We start from the raw sequence: 22,462 nt of genomic DNA, 5'->3' as shown, positions 1-22,462 counted from the left end.
AGATTTTATGCTTTATCCTTTCTTTAAAAAATAAAATTAATTATAATTAACTGAAAATATTTATAATTTTAATTCTTTGATTACAAATTGATGTTAGCTTTTATGAATTATTCTTGTTTTCAATTCTTTGAAATAATCATGATTATATTTTGGAATCTGATATAAGATATTAATCTTATTTAGTATTTATATCCTAAAAATTAATTGATTTTAAACACGGTATGTAAAATAAATTTTCTAGCAATTTTATAATGGCTTATTGAAATTGTGAAATACAAAAATTATTATTTTTTTTAATTAATCACTTTTTATCGCGCATAAATAAATTTTATCAGCATGTTGTAATTTTTCCACAAAGTTACAACAGTAGAAAATGGATATTTTAAGCGAAACAGTTTTTCAAAGAGTAAGTGAAAAAATTTTAAAAAGAAAATATCGAAGAAACTATTATTATTTTTTTATTGTAAAAGAGTTTATATCTTACGAACATAAAAATAGTACATTTATAAAACTTTATTCTAGACTCATAGAAAAATGTATGAAATTTTTTATCATCATGTATAACCTACGATATAGAGAAACATAATTCAGCATTTTCGATAATATTTATTTATTTATTTAAAACTATATATACGTGTATATATATATATAGGAATTCCATTATTCCATTAACCAGGGTTCGATCAACAGGAGATCCGATTAATAGGATTGTGTATTCAAATATTGTATTCAAAATATTGTGTATTCAATGTACTTACAAACTGCATACAAATGAACCTTAAATAATTTAATAGTACGGAATAAAAAATTATTTGATTTAGTTAACAACTGCTACTTTACAACTGGTTAATATTAGATAAAAATAAACAATGCAAAAAACCTAACGAACCAGCGAGAAAATTTTACACAAAGTGTGAACGTTTTCGCCCGAGTTAATTTGTCTTATTTGATTTAGTTTCATAAAAAGTGAATACGTACGTTTGTATCTCTACAATTTCAGTTTCAGTTTCGCTTTGATATACAAAGAATGTATTGTATATACAAAGAATTAAGCGGAAATGTATTGTAAACATATTATCCTTAGAACAAATGTGTATAATTAATCGTGCAGTGGATAAAGTTAATAATATTTTGAAAATTTTTTCTCTGTTGAATTTATATTGTCAAATAGATAAAAATTCAGTGCCGTAAATGAGAATTCTATTAACGTGGTTCTCGATTATCTGAGTAAATCTCTCCCTATTATTATCGTGGTTAATGCCGTTTACATTATATATGAAAATAATCTATAGCAAAATATTTATAATATAAGATTTAATTCCAATGTGAAAATTTCGTTAAACAAAACAGTTTTTTTTTTAAATGACACTTGTTTCAGTTTGAATTCGAAGAAAACAATAAGAAAAACAATATTTACATTAAATACTTCCAGGAGCGACTCTAGCTTAATTTGCCGCCCTAGGTACCATATAAATCACTGTCTCTCAATTTTAACATAATGTAACTTTAAACAAATCTGACATTTAAATAAGAATAAAGATGTGCAGATCTTTTTAATATTACATTATATTTTTTTTATTTTATAAAAAAGAACTATTAAAATACTATTATGTTTGATGTATATCCGTAAGATGCCTAACGAATGGACTGACACTACATATCGCATGAGTAAAGCAAATTTTTATTCACGCAGAATTAAATTCGCTTAAACCAGATTTTAATTAATAAAGCAATTTTCATCTAAAAATTTTTTGTAATTCTAAAGTGCCAAACATTTCAGCAGAAAGGACAAGCGCATAATTAAAGTTACACGTCACAAACATTTCTAATTGATAAAGTCAACTGTCATATCCTCTTGAGAGCTCCGTTATCCGCAACCATGATTGTCTCTCTATCAATTCTTTTATTCCGATTAATGAACTGAAACAATACTAATCGTTTTATCAATTACTACGTTTATTAACTTCAATATCTTTAAAAATTTTGATTAGAAAACACATTTGATTTACCTTATACATGAAAAAGAAAAAAATAAAATAAACTTATAAAATTTTGTTAGCAAAAACTTTTACGAAGAACAATACGAATTAGTTGTAAAACAAGTATTTTGATAGAATTATTATTTATATAACTGTCAACTTACCACTTGAGGAAGCTTCATATTGTTTTAACTCATGTGCGCGCTAAAACTACACAGAGAACTGACTCTAGTACACGTGTCGAGCTCGATAGACCATTCTCTCGACCAATCACAGAACGTATCATATACAGTCGTATTACATCGACCAATGGCAGCGATTTTTAAAAATATGTTTAAAAATTTTTAAACCGAAACAAAAACGGAAAAAATCCATTTCGTCCTCTTTTTTAATTTAGAGTGATTTAATTGCGACAAATATTCCATATTTATTACTTTCTATAGTAATTTAATAAATTTAATAAGAATATAAAATAATAAATACATTTAAAAAAAGCATTTGAATGTTTTTGTTACAGATCTGTTAATTCATCTTTAATTATATCAATAAATAATCATCGTGAATTAAAATATGTTGTAGATTTACTGCAAGTTTGACTTGCTCGAGGGAAAAGCCGTCATTACAGGGGAAGACTACTGTGTATTTGACGTTAAATAAATGTTAAGTTAGAAAAAGTATCGATCAATAATTCATGCACATCCAAATGCAAATACTTTTACATATTATTCATTATAATCTCATCAATATATTGTATTATAGAATATAATATAAGGAAATTTTATAATAAATATTATATAAATAATGAATGGAAAACTTTCATATTAAATTGTGTGTTTTATTCACAAGTAGAAGAAAAATGCTCAAAATCGATTATTTGAGAGTTGGTGTATTTTTTAAATCTATTTTAAACAATTAACTGTATTTATCTGACATGAAAAATGAAAATTTCCGTGAATTGTTCTTTTACAAATGTTAAAAAACGAAGCCCATATAAAGAATTTGGATTGGATTGAACTGATGGCATAAGGCAAAGCGACATAAACGACTTGCCAAGGGATGCCTCCTGGGAGGACTTCTATGGGAAATTGGCCCCTATTTAGGTGTTCGACACGAGAAGAAAGCCAGGAAACTCTACGCGGCATACCCGTTGGTGAAGCACAAACCTATAACTCGCTACCAGTGTTAGCCACTAAACACAGTTATACCAGTGTTTAGTAGCTAACACCACTAAACACTGGTATAACGGGCACTGTAAATAATTTGCTCTAATACTTTAATTATATTCAACGTTACAAGTATATGAAGAGTGGTAAAATTTATCACGTTTGTTTTTTTTATAATAGTAAGAAAAATTATTAATTTTAATAACAACAAAGACAAAATATCGTTTCCGATAATAAAAAATACGGAGAAATTTCATAAATTTATTAAAATTAAATAAACAAATACATCTTAATTATATCTTAATATAAATTAAAAATGTAATTAAAAATCATATCAATAAATAACTATTGTGAATTGAAACGATTTTTGGGCTATAACTCTATATTAATAAAAATTGAAGCGTACATCAAACAATAAAAATTTCAATTTAATATTTTGTTTTCGATTGTAGCATTACCATAAACATATAAAATCTTGCTTGATCACAGTTTATTATCGATGATGACAGGATAGTTGTCAATATACTGCTCCACGCGGTGCTATTATGATGCTCAGATCTCTTGTTGTTGTGTTCTCGTAATAAACCTTTGCGATAAAATAAATTCGGGTAGAGAGAGAAAGAGACGGGATGTTTCAGTCACTACGGAGCTATTTTATTATGTCTTTGGTCTGCAGCATCCTCCTTTAATAAAAGATTTGGAAATGAATATCATCAAACTCTATCCCTATTATCGAAGGTATCGCTTCTATCCTTAGATTGATTTTGGAAACAGTTTCTTTCCTTTTAATGTAATTACTTTCCCACGTTCAGACATTTCTTAAAATTCGACATAAATATATATATATTTAACAGTTAAATTCAACAATTTAATTCAGAGTTTTCTGGAACTTAAAGAAATGTATGCATTTTCCGTAAGTTCTGAATTAAATTTAATTAATTATAGTCATTCGAAATGTGTTTTTATATTAGCCATAAAACGCATAATATATTTTAATAACAAAAAAGATGTCAACATTTTGACTGATGTAAATATCTCGCAGTATCCTGGATGAGATTTGATTAATTTCGAGATAATTTCTGAAACTTTCTACAACTAACAACAATGTAAGAAAATGGTTTTAGTATTAAGGCTTGGTTTTATCCGTGCGACGAATTTTATCGATTTTTTGAAGGATCTAACGGGAAGTATTTTTGTTTTTCATTTATATTAAAAACATTGTCAAGATTTAGCCAATATACAAGTTTTGTATCATGTTCTACCACATTTGTATTTTTCATAATTATAATTTTGAACTAAACTAATAGTTCATATACTAGTTACTATATATAATAAATAGTTTACGTACTATTTTTAATATTTGTAATTAGCGATTTAAAAAAATTGGACCAATTGCTCATAATAAATAAAGAAATCGAATCTCGTGAAAAAATTCCATAATAACTGCTTACAATATAATGTTACACCATAGAAACTGTGTTTCTACTTTTGTCACATAAGTTTATTTATTTAAACCTTATATAATTATAAGACAATTTAATATTAATTTAATTAAATATCTCGCCTTTTTAATTTTTCAGAAGTTAACTTAATTATTACATTAAAATTTATTTATTTGCAAAATTTGTATATGATTAATCAATATCTGGCAAACAGTCTAATATTCGTATCACTTACATAATTATTGTATAATTAGACATTGTATAATTAGACGACATAAATTTATAACAATAGCATCAATCGTCGTGAAGATCCTAAATATTTTATTGTTTCGTGTTATAAAAAAAAAACACGTTAATAATAGAGATATAAATCACTTCCAGTGCAATCCAACGGAATTAACTTAAAAAAATCTTGTTATAGACAATCCTCAAGTATTTTTGATGGATTCTTTTTAGGAACTTTGTATTAATTAAAATATCCTAAATTAAATATTTATATAAATATATGTTAAAGGCAATTATGTATTGTTGATTTGGCAATTAAAACAAATTGTATCTTAAAAGTAATTTACTAAAACAAACTTAAAATACATACATTTTTAATCTCATGCATATATCATAATATTTGTTATATGAAGTTTGTATGAATTAATAATGTTTAAACTTCACAATTCTTATATTTTTAAAGCAGAAAATTACTCAATTATAAGATTATAATTGATTTAATTAACTGACAAATGTAAGCATTGCATTATGTTTGTGTTATATTTATAATATATATAGAAAAGGAAGCTAAAGAAATGAAATTTTTAGAATTTTCAATACGTAGGAAATAATGGATAAATATAAATCATATATTTACCATAACATATGCAGGTCTGGCAGTTTTCATATTTTAATTCGATTTAAATCAATATCCTCCAAAAACACAATTTATTCAAAACTGAACAGTTGATTTTTAAATAAATTTCAAAACAATAAAAAATATTATTATTTTAAAATACATTTGTATGATAGAAATTTAACTAAAATTATACCACCCATGCTGCATTTCGCTCCAGTTTAGATAATTTAATTTTAGTAAAATAAGTTATACTTTATGTAATTTTTAGTGCCTAAATATCCTAGCCTTAATTATTACTTTTCTTTGCATTTACTTTAGGTAATGATATTTATAGAAAGAAAATTATAAAGGTGAACTTTGATCCAAATTGCCTTTGAATCAAATTCTGAAATTTCTTATGCATGAAAATAAAAGACAAAATAAAAATCAAGTATATTAATTAAAAAGCTTTTTTTGGTATTTATAAAATTTGTATTAAATAATAGTTTTTCTTTTATTTCTGATCCATTATACTCTGTAAAATGTGTATTCTAAAAAGAGTAATTTCACATACTTTCAATTTCCTGTGCACAGGAAATTCAAGAACAGTTATAACTGTACTTCATTGATATAAAACATTACTTAAAAGAACTGCAAGGGTGAACCTTTTAGAAGATTAAATGGAAAGATGTGTCACAAATCAGATAAGAATACCACTAGCCAACTGCTAACGGAAAAGAAAAAGAAGAATCGCTGATTCAAAGATTAGATTACTTTTTAATACATATAAACTCTCTCATAAATCTATTACACGTGTAATTTTTTTGTATTATTATACCTACGTGTATGTGCTTATGAATGTAGATACATACATATGTTAAATTAAGTTTTACAATTGATTTATTTTGGTAATATTTTATTTAATATTAAAAAAATGATTGTAACCTCACTAAAATAATATATTAACCATCAAATCAAATATAATTTTAAAATTTTAAGCTGAAAATAATAACTAAATCACATGAGGAATAGTCTTATATTTGAGATTTATTAAGTTTTATAATTGTCTTTCATATGAATCATTCTACTACTTGTATAGTACATGTATTTTTTTTTTTCAATTACTTTTCAGATAGAGAAATTATTATTATTATTCTAAAATCCATTTAAGACCTTCTGAAAATATGGATTTTCATCATTCGAAAACAAATAAATAATTCTTTACAATGATCAATTATTATTGACTTTTTATATAATTTTTCATTATTTTTCTGATTTAATTATAAGTTCAAAGTCAAGTTTATAGAGTTATTCATTGATGAACTTTTATGGATTTAAAGATAAAAGCTAACTCATAAGAAAACATAATTTGTCGATATTTGTAAGCTTTTTTCTCGATATAAAAGCAGTAGCGTAACTGAAACCGATATGGGGGAGCGAATTTGAACGTGCAAATCTAACTCGCCTCTATACTATTGGGGATGTACTGTACCCACTAGCACTGTGGATAAAAATTAACTCTTAGGTACTGTAAATACGTCTGTATAAGTGCATTTGTCACATTCAAATGTTTTCCTTAATTAATTAATTTATTTACAAAGGTGAGGGAGCCTGGGACCCCAGAGCCCCTCCCTAGGTACGCTACAATACAATATAAAATAATATATCTTAAAATATCCATGCGGGTTAAAAAAACTGTTTACCGAAAATTAATTTAAATCTCATATGAGAATAATTTGAACAGTATAATAAAATTATAATTCTCAACAGCTAAAATCAATTTAAGATGTTGTTATTTAATATTTTTTGGAGAAAAAGTAAAGTTTCCGATGAGAAATCTCATCGGGTTAGAAAAAATTAATTAATGCTTTAATTACAAACAATCACTCTTAAAATTCATTAAAAAAGTCGTATCCATGTCAGATAATTTCATTAAATATTTGTATTGGAACTAAATTCAGTATCATAATCATAATAAAATAGATAAAACGGAATAATTCTTAAACCAATTCATAAAATTAATCATGGTAGAGATTTATACATTTATACACTATAGGAGAGACATCAGAAATAATAGAACTACACTGAGAATAATAATTTATCAATAGAGATTCAATCTTCATTTACCATTACCAAATTTTAATCGAAATTATTAAGTTTATTTTAGCTGGGGGAAAATAAATAAATAAATTTTTCATTTCAGATTAGTGATTTGCCTTTTGTCTTTACATTACATTACTATAATTGAATATGTGAGCGCTAAGTTTTGGATCTATGTTGGACTTAACACACACTAGACCTATGTGATTTCTCCGATTTGAAAGATTTTAATCGACACAGTAAATAATTTCTAAAATTCCATATTATTATATAAATATCAAGTCTCGATATAGGAAATACATAACGATAATGTAGTAAATGTAGCAAAACATGTACAAAATTCCAAATACAAAATGCTATTAAAATGTCTTTTCAGATACGATTTTCTGAAATTATTTTAAATTTATATAATTAGTTTTTTATTAATGCACTTCACTTCTTGTGAAACATATATTATCGATAATATTCTTAAATTATATATGAGCATAATTATAATATTATTGTAATTAAAATAATTAAAACCGTTCATTCATAACAGTAATTATTATTAGGATGTAACTACATGTAGTAACTGCACTAATAATTAGCATCTTGTGTATATAATACAAGATAATTAGCTTTAAAAGATAAAGACTTCATTATTCTGTGTTGAGTCAATTAAATTCACACGTTCCATTCACGTTTAGCAATATTTCAATTTTATTAAAAACACTGCCAGAAATATATTAAATGTAAATTTAAAATTTCGAGAATAATCTTATATGAATCAATCTGAATGGGCATTCGGAAGCCATTTATATTTTTGGCATATATAATTTATGATAGTGATGAGCAACCTTTTCTAGATGAGGGCCGCAAGTGAACTTCGTAGATTTCTGGTTGGCCGCATGCATTTCTTTTACGGAACTGCAAGCTTTATAATTAAGCCTGCTGAGTACCAACATACTGCTAATTGACAGTAAACTAGTCACTAAAATAATATACATTAATGATATGCAAACTAGTAACACACAGTTTATTCTTCGTCACGAATATCAACCTAATTAGGATTGCATAGTGACACAAGGCAGAAACTGGAAAATTACGTTACCAAATTCCTGAGGCCGCATATTAAGACCTCGCGGGCCGCGGGTTGATCAGGACTGGTTTAAGAGAGTCTATTTCAAATATATCAATTTTATAATTACATCTAGAATACATTTCGAACGGAAATTTAGGTAATTGTTATAGAATCTATTTCTAAACTACAAAATTTAAATACCAGTATACATAAGTGTGTATATCTGTATACAGTACACATAGCTATGTATGTATGCCTGTATACATACATGTGTACACAGGCATATATACATTTCACAGTCTCGCTGAAATTTACAATGCTGACAATTATTTATTACAAATTGAATAGTTTTACTTTATATTCAAGCGTATTATTTTAAAAATTATCATAAAAGTGATAATATAAAACTTAGCATCACCTTTATAATCATCGTGTAATTAATTATTGAATATAATTTGCGAATTACAGCTAATTTGAGGAAATAATTTGTTCTAATTTATATAAATAGATTCCAGATAATATTTCTTGTCAAGAAGAAATTTAAAAATTATTTCTAATTAAATTTCTACAATTTCATAGAAAAATAAAAACCGAACATTACAAGGAAAGATAAAAATCTTAATAAACGACACTTAAACATAATGAAAATATCGATTGAGTTTCATTCCTATAATTCATGAAGTATTGTAAAATATTCATAAGAAAAACTATTTAAAATTTATCATATTTATTTTAACGTAGAGGTTATAAAACATTCAAATTGACAACAACGTTTATTTAATTCCAGCATCAGGGAGAGCAAATTTGGAGAAGTTACTTTCTAATAGAAGAAAGTATTTTAGACTTTGAAGAAACTTCTGAATAATTTCTTATAAGAAATATACTAAAACGTTATTTCAGTTGATAGCCAATAGAATCTTCACTGACCGGAATTAACTAGACGTTACATCCGTTACTTTTCTCACGGATGACAGCGATTCTTGGCAGCTTCTGTAAAATCTGACCCACATTAGTGACCATCCATCAGTCGCTATCACTAAAGCTCCCTTGTCCTCCAAGGCCCCATTTATCTTGTCTATCTCTCTAGTTCTGCCTTTGTGGTTGTACAAGGACTCTTCACAATTCGGCCGCGGGAAGAGTAAAAAGAAAAAATATATAAACTTAAATTTCTGATAATATTGTACGTATATGTTACATAAAAAATTGCATATCTACTTCCGCTTCAGGTGTAGTTTATTGGGACCGCGTCTCGCCAGAAGGCAAACGGATGGGGCTTAGGAAGATGAACTACACTGACGCTATTCGTTTTGAGTGTAAAGTATATATGATCGGTAAGTTGCGAAAAACTTCCTTTATCCATCAATCATGCTTATTGTCTTTATGTTTTTATTTAAAAGGCGAAGAGAGAATTTTAAAAATGGATCACTTCATCTAGGCAATTTACTTATCTTCTTCGCATGTACAGTACTGTACCTTTTCCTATGCTTTATATAAACAATATGTTCGCTTTTTAAAGTATCGTTTTTAATAGCGAATAATTAAGCAATTAAAGAAGAAAGTAATCTAATCTGTAAGGAACATCAACCTTATTAATGAAAGAAAATGGTAACGCAAATTAATTCTCGGCTATTTATCTTTAATAGTTAATTAAATAATTAAAACAGATATAAATTAATCTGAAAATAAATAAAAGTATAAAACTTTTTTAGTATTAAAAAATATCTTTTTCTACAAGTAGACAATCATCTGTTGTCAGAAATGCCAATTAAAAGAAAGGAATCACGGTAAATCAGATGTAATTAGATACTTCCGTAATTTGTCCTTTTTTTTTCTTTTTTGTCTCATTGAGAAGACATTAAACACAAGTGCAAAAGCATCTCACCTGCAAATACGATATCATGTTGCAGAAGTTTCAAGCTCTTCATGAGTATAAGATGATGCTAAACTTCTCAATGTTAGGCAAAGACTGGAATGTACAGTTTCCCTCCCCCAACACCGGGTGGTGGTGTGCTTAAGAACAAACGACAGGTTTGGGAGGCTCTAGAAGTAGTGATTGTGCAGACGCCCTAACAGGTTTAATATTTAAAAAGAGCATTATGAAATTAGTCATTCGCAATCTTGTAATACCCCAGTTTAAAAATCCTCAAAGAGTGTGGTTTCGGATAGATTAATAAAGTCTGCATGTACAACATATGCATTAGAACTCCTTACCTGTGTAAGATATTGCTGGCATGACAAAATCCACAAAGCCACTTGTTCCATTTTATTTTGATGAATGCCATGTCGGCAGTTTTTTCGATTAAAAGAACGCAAATCACGAAATTTCCCCACTGTGACTGAATTAACAACCAGCTAAGTAATAGACTCGGTACAGTAGAATGTGAAATTCTATCCAAGGGGAGTTGTGATACAAGTCAAAGTTCAAAAGTGTGTTGTGATAGAAAATGTTCAAATCAAATTCTTCTAATAATTACTAGCATTAGAAATGTTAATGAATAAATGAATACCGTTAAAATGAATAAAATATTTGTAATGAAATTATGAAATAAGTACAAAATAAAACATTTTAAAGTGGACAAACTTATTCTGTCGCTTTGTTTATTTTTTTAATGAAATGATAATCTCAGATAATTCGATTTTATAGTGTCAAACAGAGTTAATTTTTCCCCATAAATAAAAGCTTTTGATTTTCGAAACGATGAGTTTATTTCAAGTTAATTTAGCAGAATATTTGGATATTTTAGAGCATTCCTCTTAACATATAAATATTAAGATACAAATAAATTAAATACAAAATATTTTTTTTATTTAAAAAATTTTAAACAAAAAATCAAATTTAGTATTTTGAAATATTTATAAATTAATTACTTTATTAAAATATAAAAATAACCAATAAAAATTTATATTTATTAAGGTTTTTCTTTGCAATATGCTTCCAAAAAATGCCATGGAACTATAAGAAATTCATGAAAGTAATGTCTATTAGTAATATTTTTAAAATTTTAATTAAATTATATAATAATTATTTAGAATCTTTAAAATACTTTAAAATTTTTTAAAACAGCATAAATAATTCATTAGTAAAAATTATGTAATTCTATACAGATCATCTATTGAAATTTCTCTCTTTATCTATTTAAGAAGCTATTTCAAATGTAACATTATTTTATTGCTTAATGACTTTTAATTGTAAAGTTATATTTAATTTATTTATATAAATTATTATTACATATTAATTAATTAATTTAATATAACATTACGGTTGCTTAATGACTTTTAATTGTTATTAAATTATCACTAAAGCAAATAAATAAATTACATTTAATTTATTAACTAGTAAGCTTTATAAAAAAATTTCAGAAATAATTTAATAACAAATAAAATACAGAAAAATTATTCACTGATCTCAGAAACTCTAGATCTTGGTTTTACTTATTTATCCAGAGAAAAAAATTGTATTTTAAAACTGAGAGATTCCTAAAATTAGAGTAAGACATTCTTATGAATCTTAAGATGTACATGAACATATAAAGCCATTTTTGTTTTGGAAAAAAACAGGATCGAACCACAAAATTGAAAGTAGCCTAAATAAACCAGCATTATTATTAATAATGCTGTTTTATTTATGCTACTAATAATTACTTTACATTTAAAAAAAATCATTGAAACAATTACATAAATTAATTTTATTTATTTATTTTTCACTGTGAAAATTTTAAAATCTCTTCAACAGTTTAACTGGAAACAACTCAATTCATAATGTTATTTTTTCCTTTTTAACAAAAAGTTATAAAGTAGCCAACTGTTACACAGATATATATTGCTACAGTATTAACAATTCTTTCATATCGTTGAATATTTCTTTTCAAAAAAGGAAGAGAAATAAAAGAATAAGTAATGATTAAAATTTTACTAATATAATTTACCTAAGTAAAAGTAATATTGTAAATAATAAATATAAATACTCTTTTACATAAGTGTATTTAAATATAAATACAGTTTAAATATTCATAACTATCATTAAAGCTTAAATATTTAAATTTTAATAAGTCAGAATTTAAAAGTCTCATTAAAATATCATTTTAACATATAAAAAGTATTTATTCAACTTTAAAATGGAGAATATAAATTTCAATTTCTCTTAGAATCATACAAGAGAAGAAAAATATTTAGATAGCATCAGATACAAATTCACCTTTTTTTTTTTTTAATTTGGGTATTTAATCCTACAATAAATTCATGCAACTTAATAATTAATAATTTATTAATTATTAAATTATAAATTTTGTAATTTTTCAAGGTATTTAATAAATAGATAATAATAATTTTACAATTTGTTTCATGAAAAAAATTAATATTTTGATTCTCTAAAAAACCGAATATTTCCTAAAAAATCGAATATATTAAATCAATATCTGATTTAATACAATATTGTTCAATATTAATGAGTCTATGTTTACATGTTACAAATTGTTCAGTGATTCAAAACAAAGCCTATGCTATCTAAACAATGAGATTAATAACAGAATTATTCAGTTATATTTTTAAATTCTGTTTTTATTAATGATCAAAGATATGACAAATAAATATTTATAAAGGCGAAAAAACCAGGTTCAAATCCGCAGGGCTGTGCCCAGAGCTCATATGGAGTCCGGGGGTAGACTGGGCCCCTTTTCGCCTTAGCAGGTTATTTTTTGAACGAACGAAATGTGTAGAATTTTTTATTAATTAAAGGCTGTCTTAAATATGTTAGTAAAAATAGCATTAATTTATAGGGGTGGAAACCGTTACAGTCCCCCTAAGTTTTCTCCGGGCTACGGATAAAAATCCCTGGCTTCTCTCTCTATCGATCCAGGTTCTTCAAGAACAGTTCGGATCATGAGGCTTTTTACTTGATCTCGTATGTATCTGGACGATTTTATTGCCAGATCAACACGTAAAGGACAAAGTTGGTTATATAATCGTATTTTAAATAATTTAATAAGTTTTACAAACATTTTTATTATGGATATGATACATATTTTTCATTAAAGTAAAGAAAATACAATTTAAACAACTCTACAAAGCATTTTCTTGAATCTATTTTAAGTCTACAAAAGAATAGAGTAAAACTATTTTAAAGATATAAAAAGAAATTGTAATAACTAATTTTTTAAACTCCTTCCGTGGGCACTAAATCAAGTCCATTACGGATTGGGCCAGATCCACAATGGGGCGGCCGGGTGGTAAGAGACTAGACCAGACATATCCGGACCGACCATCCCCAAAAATTCCTATGGTTTTTCGATCCGTCCTGATCGATCCTAGATCCTCCTGAGTGGTAGGCTGCCACCTTAATCGTAGGGCCATCCGACAGTCGTAATAACTATTACAATTTATTTTCGAATGTCTAATTAAATAAATTATAATATTTATTACGATTTAATACCAGGAAAACGATCTTACTTAAACGTAAAAGATTACCTTTTACGTTTAACTATTAATATTTGAATAATAACGCTTATTTTTGGTAGTATAGCGATTTCTCCCATAGTACATTTTCCATACACTTTTCTAGGAACCGCTACTGACGTCTGTTTACTTTAATATTTAAAAAAATATTCAGCACATGTTCGAATTCAAGCTATGTAACGCGATAAAATAAATACATACACATAAACTATATATATTGCATAGTGTACTTTAACAAATACTACATTATTTTTTCTTCTGTAATGTGTTTGGAATATTATCATAAACCGTTGAAATTTATTCGTAAATTTTATCTATAAGAAATACAGAAAATTCCTCCGTTTTTCTTATCGTAAAATACCTGAAATATTTTTAAGAAATATAATACCATATCGACGTACATAATATCAAGTATTATATTTTAAATCTATTCGATATATACTTATATTATGCTGATTCTTTACAATTTTATTCTCCTCTTGAATAAAAACAAGAGATAAAAGATTTGATTTATTGGTGAAATATATTTTCCTACAATCTAAATTTTACACATTCCCTTTATACGTCTATATATTGTCTTTTACCCTCTACTATTAACTGTATTTAAAATTTATTATTAATTTTTTTAAAGCTTCTTAAACGCAAGCGTTTTCTAAAACTATTGACAAATGTCATGATTAAATATTCTGGATTTCTAAGTAATTTCTTTACGTATTTTGTACGTGTAATCTTATTTAGAATCATGTAACATTATGTCACGATAATCGTTTTTTATCGTGATTAATAAATATGCAGTAAAATTAATAAATATAATAAGTAATCATAAGTTTTATAACTTTAAGTATTTTAAATTTTAACACCTTAACCACCGTTTACAACCGATATTATTTAGCGTTATTTCAAAATGACTAACAATTAATACAAGCATTAACAAATTCACTTTACAGTAGCTGTAATCTGCTCATCTTTATAGCTATTCAATGATTTTAATATTGATTATATGGCTTAAATTACCACATTATAAATGTCACGATAAATCCAACGGATTTTAATAAGAAAGAACTAATAACAGAGAATATATTTTATTTTCTATTATTAAAAGTCTACTAGGTCACATTTCTGACCATTTTAAATTTTTGCAACGTTCATAATTGAGAAACAATAATTTATAATAGTAATAATAAGTATATGTATTTTTAATTTGAAAATTTCAATAATTTAAAGAGAAAAGGTGAATAAATCCCTTAAAAATTCGCATTTCTTAATAACAGTGGAAAAAATTTTCCGATGCGAAGTAGAAGTTCATGGAAAAATAAGCTCGAATAAACAAAACAGAAGAGTACAATATACTGTATGTAAAGAAGATTAAGGAAAAGTCGAAAGAAATACGAAGAATACTACGTTAAAATTGGAAAAATAACGACTTATCGAAACACAGGATATTCAGAAGTTAGTAGAAAAGTAACAATAATGAATGAAAGAAGAACGTTTATAATAGAAGCACACGCTCTGTAAGGTACAGCAAAGACACGAAAGGGGGGAATACAAAAATTGCTATCTTATCAATATATAAAATCCGATTTATAACTTATTATTAAGTCATACTTAACCAACGTCAAAACATGTATTTAATATTAATAAATAAAGTATATATTTCTATAAAAGTAATATTATCTGTCGCCATCTGTCGAGAGTTAAAAAAACTACACGTGGGAAAAATATAAAAATAATTAATTTACCACTTCTTCCACCGGTTCACTAAACGATTCAGAAAAACAATTTTTATTATTCCATTTTGATTCATCCATTTCTGGAGATTCGAGACACAATTTATTATCAAGTTCACTGTAAAAAATAATATAAAAATGTTTTGAAAATATAATAATATTATTATTATTCCATAATAAATACATTATTAAGATCATTAGGTTCGTGTTACCTGCTAATGTTTTTCGAATGGGAGTATCTTAATTGGTTATCATCCTCGTTATCAATGTCAAAGTTTTTTACATCTTGCCGTAACTCTAAACGGGGAGAGTAAAAATTGCAAATTAGCATTAAAAAAAAAAAAAAACATTTTGTAAATTTATTCTGTCATTTAATAACATCAGATATCTAATTAAAAAACTATATAATTAAAATTAATTACAAATTTTTATGCTACGAGCAGATTTTAAAATTTTTTAATTAATTAATTAACAATGAATTATTTTGATATATTTATATTTTATTGCTTTTAAAACTTGCACTTATTCTTTAATCATAAAATATAACATTTTAATCTATTTTAAAAAACAATTTATTATAAAACAGTAATAAAGTATTGTAGTTATAAAAACTGTTAACAGATGGCAGTCGTCTCGCCATGATTAGACTTCGATTAAACATATTTAATACTTTCAGAATTCGAACACATTAATGTTTATTATAATCAAATCATTAGATAAAATTCGTCTTGTAATTTAGAATTAAGTCATAAATTATAAATAGCAGTTAAAACACATTTTTATTCTTATCCTATATACAATTTATACCAATTCATAGGCTATATACAGTATGTATATTTAATATGAGTTACATTGTAAATACTGCAACAAGAAATATTTACTTATATTACAAAGTGTTTGTACACATTTACAACGTACAGATCAAGCAAAGGACTTTTAACTTAGCGCTACGAAATTTTAAATTGAATATTTTATATAGTTGAGAAAAATTGTAGGGACAAAATGCGATTAGTCATTTTCATATTAATTGCATTTTATCTTATCGTTGCTACGGGTTTAAAAAGTATATTATTCATTTCCCTTAGCGAAGACTTTTGTCAAATTTTATATTTTCGGTAGTTTTAATTATGCTAAGTCCAGATATACCAGTAAATGTTATTGCAATTATGCTTTGATATTGATTTTTGTTTTTAAAAAACCTTCATTTAGTATAATTATTATAATCTAAAATTTAAATAAAGTCGAATATTTTAACATACATTTGCATACTTAAATTCACCTTGACAGTAGATTTAATTATTAGATGACTTGTAAAACTATTGTCTAAAATAAAGAAGTTACGTTGTCATTTTATTATATAAAACAGGAACAAGTAAATAAGAATGACGATTTCACGTTTCTAATAAGCAGGAAACTTATATTTCTTCAGAAAAATGTAAAAGAATTTATAATTTTTTAATTGATACATCTTATAAAATTAAAATTACGGCGTGTTTAGAATGAAAAAATGCTGTCGAGTAAATTAGAGTGATTAGAATTTTAGCGCTTATTTCTACACTTGAATTTTATAATTATAAAATTTCTGATAAACTTAACCTATACAGATTCAATTTTTTAAACTTCTTTAAAATGTTTTTTTTTAATGAATAGAATTTAGTTTAATAATATACAAGCAACAAGTTTCTTGCAACAAAAAAATTCGACTTTTTTTAATGAGATATTTATTATATTTATGAACTAGTTTTAAACGGGAACTAATATTAAAATGAGATGCTAATAAAGAGATGTCGTATCTTAACTTTTCCCTTTATAAACTGACTTAATTGAAATATAATTTTGAAAATTTCGAATTTTCATATGAAATTCTTTTAGTAGTTTATTTTTCTTTTAAATTCAAAAAAACAAATATGAATTTATTCATTTCTAAATGATTTCCGCTATATAATATAAATATACCCTACGATGAAATCGTGAAGAAGTTAAGATAAGTAATCAGTTCATATAATACCCTCAAACCAATGTTTTATTTAATGATAGTGGCATATAGAATAAATTTTAAAATATTTACTACGCACAACAATTTTTAGGTTTAACCTAAAAATATTTGTGCTTTAAATACAATTTAACCTTCATACCAGCAAATACCACTGAACCTTCATAAAAGTTATATATAAAGTATATGGAGGTTCGGTTTTAAAGTGAACCAAATCCCAAATTAAAATTTCTTTTATTAAATACATTGTATTTTATATTTGAAAAGATGATGCATTATACAATGCATTAAATATACATAGTACCCATTAGTGTATTTGGATGTCTTTTCCAGATAAATTAAATATTAAAAATTATATAAAGAAGAAAGAACTACTACGGAGACGTATTGCATTAGTTCAGTGCAATAGATCTTTGCAAATAAAAAAATCGCAACCTAGTCTATATCTACTCGAATTGTCACATATGGAAGGATCAGCTCTAAGGTAAACCAAGTCCTCGAAAAGTATTTTAGAAGAAGTGAGATTTAAGAATTATTATTTTACGTTAATCTATATTTTAGTTTGCTACTAACAAACTAAATAGGGATTAACGAAATAAAATGTGAGAGTGAAAAACAAGACGTAAAAATAGAAAAATGGACGAACTCTTGTCTGTTTAATTTTCTATTGTTTTTAAACTTGCAACAACTGAAATATTTACTTGTTTATTACGACAGATTGATTAAAATATATTTAAATATGTATATGTAATTCTAAAAACCTTCAAGAAAGTCCTTTCTCTTCTGTCGTAATTAAAAAAGAATTTCAATTTTTTAAAGTACCTTCCTTTTTGAAGGTTTTTAGAATTCCGTATATATTTTTAAACTGAAACATTTGTTAACAAGAATAGAATAAAATCAAGTTAAAATATCAGAATATATCAAGCAGTTACTGTAAGTATCAAATAGAAATCCACAAAGATAGTCATTAGTCAAAAACACAGATTGTAACAATAAAGAATATTGCAACACTGTAACGATATATAAATTATAGAAATGTTGAGAAACAATGCTACACATTTTTTAAGTTACATGCCAATCTGAAATTAATATTAAGTAGCTATTTTAAAGATGAAATATTTTATTTATTTATTCATTCGTTCAAAAAACAAAACAAGCAGTTATTTTCGATGAGAAATTGATATTTAAACGCCATGTCGATAAACTAGTAAAAAATTTAGCTACCAGAAGAAGAATCTTGTGGCATCACTGTAAGTTAGTTTCGTCACGCTCAGTTCTGAGATCTCTCTTCTTCAGTAATTTTCGCTCTCTGGTCGAGTATTGCCTGTCTGTATGGTCAGCAGTAGCTGCATCACTTCTTAACAAGATTTCCAATGCTCTTTGCAAGATTTATCTTTTGTTTAACAAGATACGTCATCTGCCTTATACTGACTCAAGCGAAGGGGCATGAACAGGGTTTGGATTTCCATAATTATTTGCACGCATTAATTAAATTTTATAATTTTAACCGTATCTTAAATATTATTTAAGAATGTATCAAATTCAAAATTACGTATAGTTTGTTTTATTTTAATTTCTGAAACCTTTCGGTATCAAACTTATATTTAGAATTAAATAAAAATGATTATAATTTATCAATTTCAATTAAGGTTTAATATTTTAACATTTTATAAATACAAATAATATTTAAAGTTATCATTGATCGTTGAAAGACTACGTTTTTTTTATAAAAATTTACGAAGTGAGAAAGAAATGTACTATTAACAAACATTAAAATTAAGGTGCGTGTTAAAACAAATTAAATAATTATTTACTATATAAATAAGAAGGCAAAATCAATTTTATACTTTGTGCAAAATTGAATCACGCCTTCCTCTTAAGCAATTCTTTTTTTTCAGTACTTTAATTTAAAAAATTTTCGAATTTCCTTAAAGACATCATCTTAGTCTTCACAAACTGAAGATAATGTCAACCATTTCCAGTGTGTCAACAGATTTGACTCATAGATCATTCAAGGTCATGCAAGAGTTACAACACCTGCTGATGATCGTTATCTGACTTCACCGATAGAGATGATATAAAGACTTCAGCTCACCAACTTTCTCTATTGCTTACAGCATACGCAGACTGCATTGTTTCAAGATAAACTCTAAATTGTAGACTATAATAGGCTTATATGCACGATATCCTATTAGTTATTTTTCTCTAACGTCCTGTCAAAAAAGTCTCTTTAAACTGGAATCACCAATATGACATGCTCATTGACAAATCAGCTAGTTAGAGTTGTGTTTTTTTGTTTTTTTTTTATAATGAACTCGGAGTCATTCTCCAAAACTATTCTTAGTATATTAATATAAAGAAAATACTCATTATCGCTCTTATACCAGATAAAGAGATTCATTATTGAGATGACGGTATAACGGTTTAAGAAGAGGCTTATTTAATGGCCACAGTGATCTATAAATCTTTGAATTAATTCTCTTATTGCTCAGCTTCATTCATAAGATAATCATGCAGTTATATACAGCGGTAAAGCTAAAAAAAAATGACAGGAGAACTAGAGTTTGTATATAATACTTAAATTCTTCTAAAAAAGTTTACGTTTCTAAATGTATTAATTACCATTTTTTAAAATAAGATGCATAACGTTGTGTAAAAGAGTTTGCGAGTATTGATTAATGATTGGTATATAGCCTATACTCCGAAAAACCAGAGAAAGGAGAAGCTCCTATCTTGAATTTACGTATGTTTTTGTTTATAAATATTTATAAGCGCTGATTTCATTCTCACGAATGACAATGCAAAATCACGTAAGGTACTGTACGTGTGGTGGAAGGATATCGTAAAAATATTCAAACAAATGGAGTGGGAATCAAATTTCTTTAACTTAAATTTTATAAAACATTTGCGGAAGGTTCTAAAAAGATGTATACAGAAGGTTGATCGCTTTCCATAATGCCGATTTGCATTATGTTCCAGTTGTAGAAAGTAGAATAAAAGAAACTGGCCCACGTTCTGCTGTATATTCTGAGTTTTACTTTTGATAAGTAAGGTTTATCTTTCGCAAATATGTCACGTAAAATTTCAGACTTTTGGGCAGGTTATATAACTGCGCTTTCCGACGCAAAACTCAAATTATAAAAATGTGCAAAAATCATGGTTTTAACGTTTCACGATATGGAATACAGTCAGTTCTCAAAAGAAATGATTCGCAAGAGCCAGGATCGTCATCAAGTGTTTCAATTCGGCCCAGAAAAAGGAACGCCCCAAGCCGCACACCGGTGGTGATAGCAAAAGTGCGACGACTGATCAGTGGTTTAAATCCAAAAACCCAACGAAGTATTGTCCACAGTGTTGGGATAGTCCAGTCCACAGTTCATGCCATCATTCAATTTGAAACTGGAGAAACGCCATAAAGGTCGAGTTCACAAGCTGCTGTCTCGTCACATCCAAGAATAAAAGATCAACTGCGAAAACTGTACGAAAAGTATGTTTCGGCAAATAAGTGGCAGTTTGTAGTTACACTAGATGAAGCATGGGTGTACATGGACAATTGTAAGAAATCGCGGGCAATTTACTACAGACCATCAGATAGGAGACCATACCAAAAATGGTTCAAGAAATGTCGCGAAAGTTTTCCGTCAGGCTTTATAGTCATTGCGGGGTTATTGTTATCGTGGTAAACTAAACATCAGAAAAGTTGAAAAAAACGTTAAAATTAATTCGACGTACTACCAGACTAACGTTCTGGAACCTCTATACGTGAAGAGATCCCTGCTTTGTACGGAAATGACCAAACAAAAATGTATGAGTGCATCAAGACAAAGCTTCCAGTCATACCTCCAAATCGACCCGAGATTTCATCCATGTATTGGAACAGGAAACGGGAATCCATACCATTCCTTTCGATGACATTCCCGTGAAGTCACCCTACGTGGCTCCAATGGACTACTGTGCGTTTGGTCTATTGAAACGAGCTCTGGGAAGCCGTCGTCCAAAAACAATGGCAGGCTTATGGAAAGCCTGTAAGGAGGAATGGAGCCGTTTGGACATGAATGTTCTTCAAAGAAGTCTTCTACAGTGGAAACTTCGATGTAGGGCTATAGTTTCACAACATGGCCATCAGATCGAGCATAATCGAAATTGGCGCCATGGTATTTAGGTTACTTTATAGGCCTCTTAATTCGGCATTATGTAACACGATCAATCCTCTGTAACAAGCGCATAAAATCCCACCTCGAACTTTCTAGGAAATAAAGACTACATCTCCTGAAGAATGGCTGCTCTACTGTATTGCGATAAATCGACATATTTTTCCATGAATCACTACTATACATCTATATATCTATAGGAACCGATCCCCCATGCCTTACTTTATTTTATTTTTTATATTGGTCAAGCTTAAATGATATTTATCTAAATCTCGAATAAGCATTTACGTATCTTTAGATATTTTGTTTATTTAAACATCATTTATTGTGTCATATTATAATCAACGTTCATATAAATTTTTCGTTTAATTTATGTAAATATATTTTATAATATATTTCAAAACATTCTTTTTCAATAACATGCATTCAGCATCGATAAGCGGCATTACGTAACTGTCTTTATTGTTATTTCAGACAATAAATATAAAATAAATATCTAAAAATAAAAAATAAACACAAGCGTTAATAGAACTGATACAACTATACTGGAGGAATAATCTATATATAACTTAT

At 26.8% G+C, this 22,462-nt stretch overlaps 1 protein-coding gene across 4 annotated transcripts in view; it reads right to left on the bottom strand.

The window, feature by feature from the left end:
* LOC136978711 (tight junction protein ZO-1-like) overlaps window positions 1-22,462 on the bottom strand; it is a 156,310-nt gene that overhangs the window by 115,980 nt on the left and 17,868 nt on the right. For 2 of the 4 annotated variants that reach the window (XM_067274483.1, XM_067274484.1), the window contains exons 2-3: window positions 15,958-16,042; window positions 15,758-15,863 (exon numbers count right to left, since the gene is read on the bottom strand). In XM_067274483.1, the coding sequence (XP_067130584.1) occupies window positions 15,758-15,863; window positions 15,958-16,042 (191 nt within the window). Of the gene's footprint in view, window positions 1-10,449; window positions 10,754-10,778; window positions 10,967-15,757; window positions 15,864-15,957; window positions 16,043-22,462 lie in introns of those variants that run through there. The other 2 variants (XM_067274486.1, XM_067274487.1) reach the window with 2 other exon arrangements.

Source organism: Centruroides vittatus, unplaced genomic scaffold (assembly GCF_030686945.1).
Source record: "Centruroides vittatus isolate TY-2023 unplaced genomic scaffold, ASM3068694v2 contig_549, whole genome shotgun sequence".
In the NCBI taxonomy this organism is placed as follows: Eukaryota; Metazoa; Arthropoda; class Arachnida; order Scorpiones; family Buthidae; genus Centruroides; species Centruroides vittatus.
This window is presented reverse-complemented; position numbering and strand designations above follow the sequence as displayed.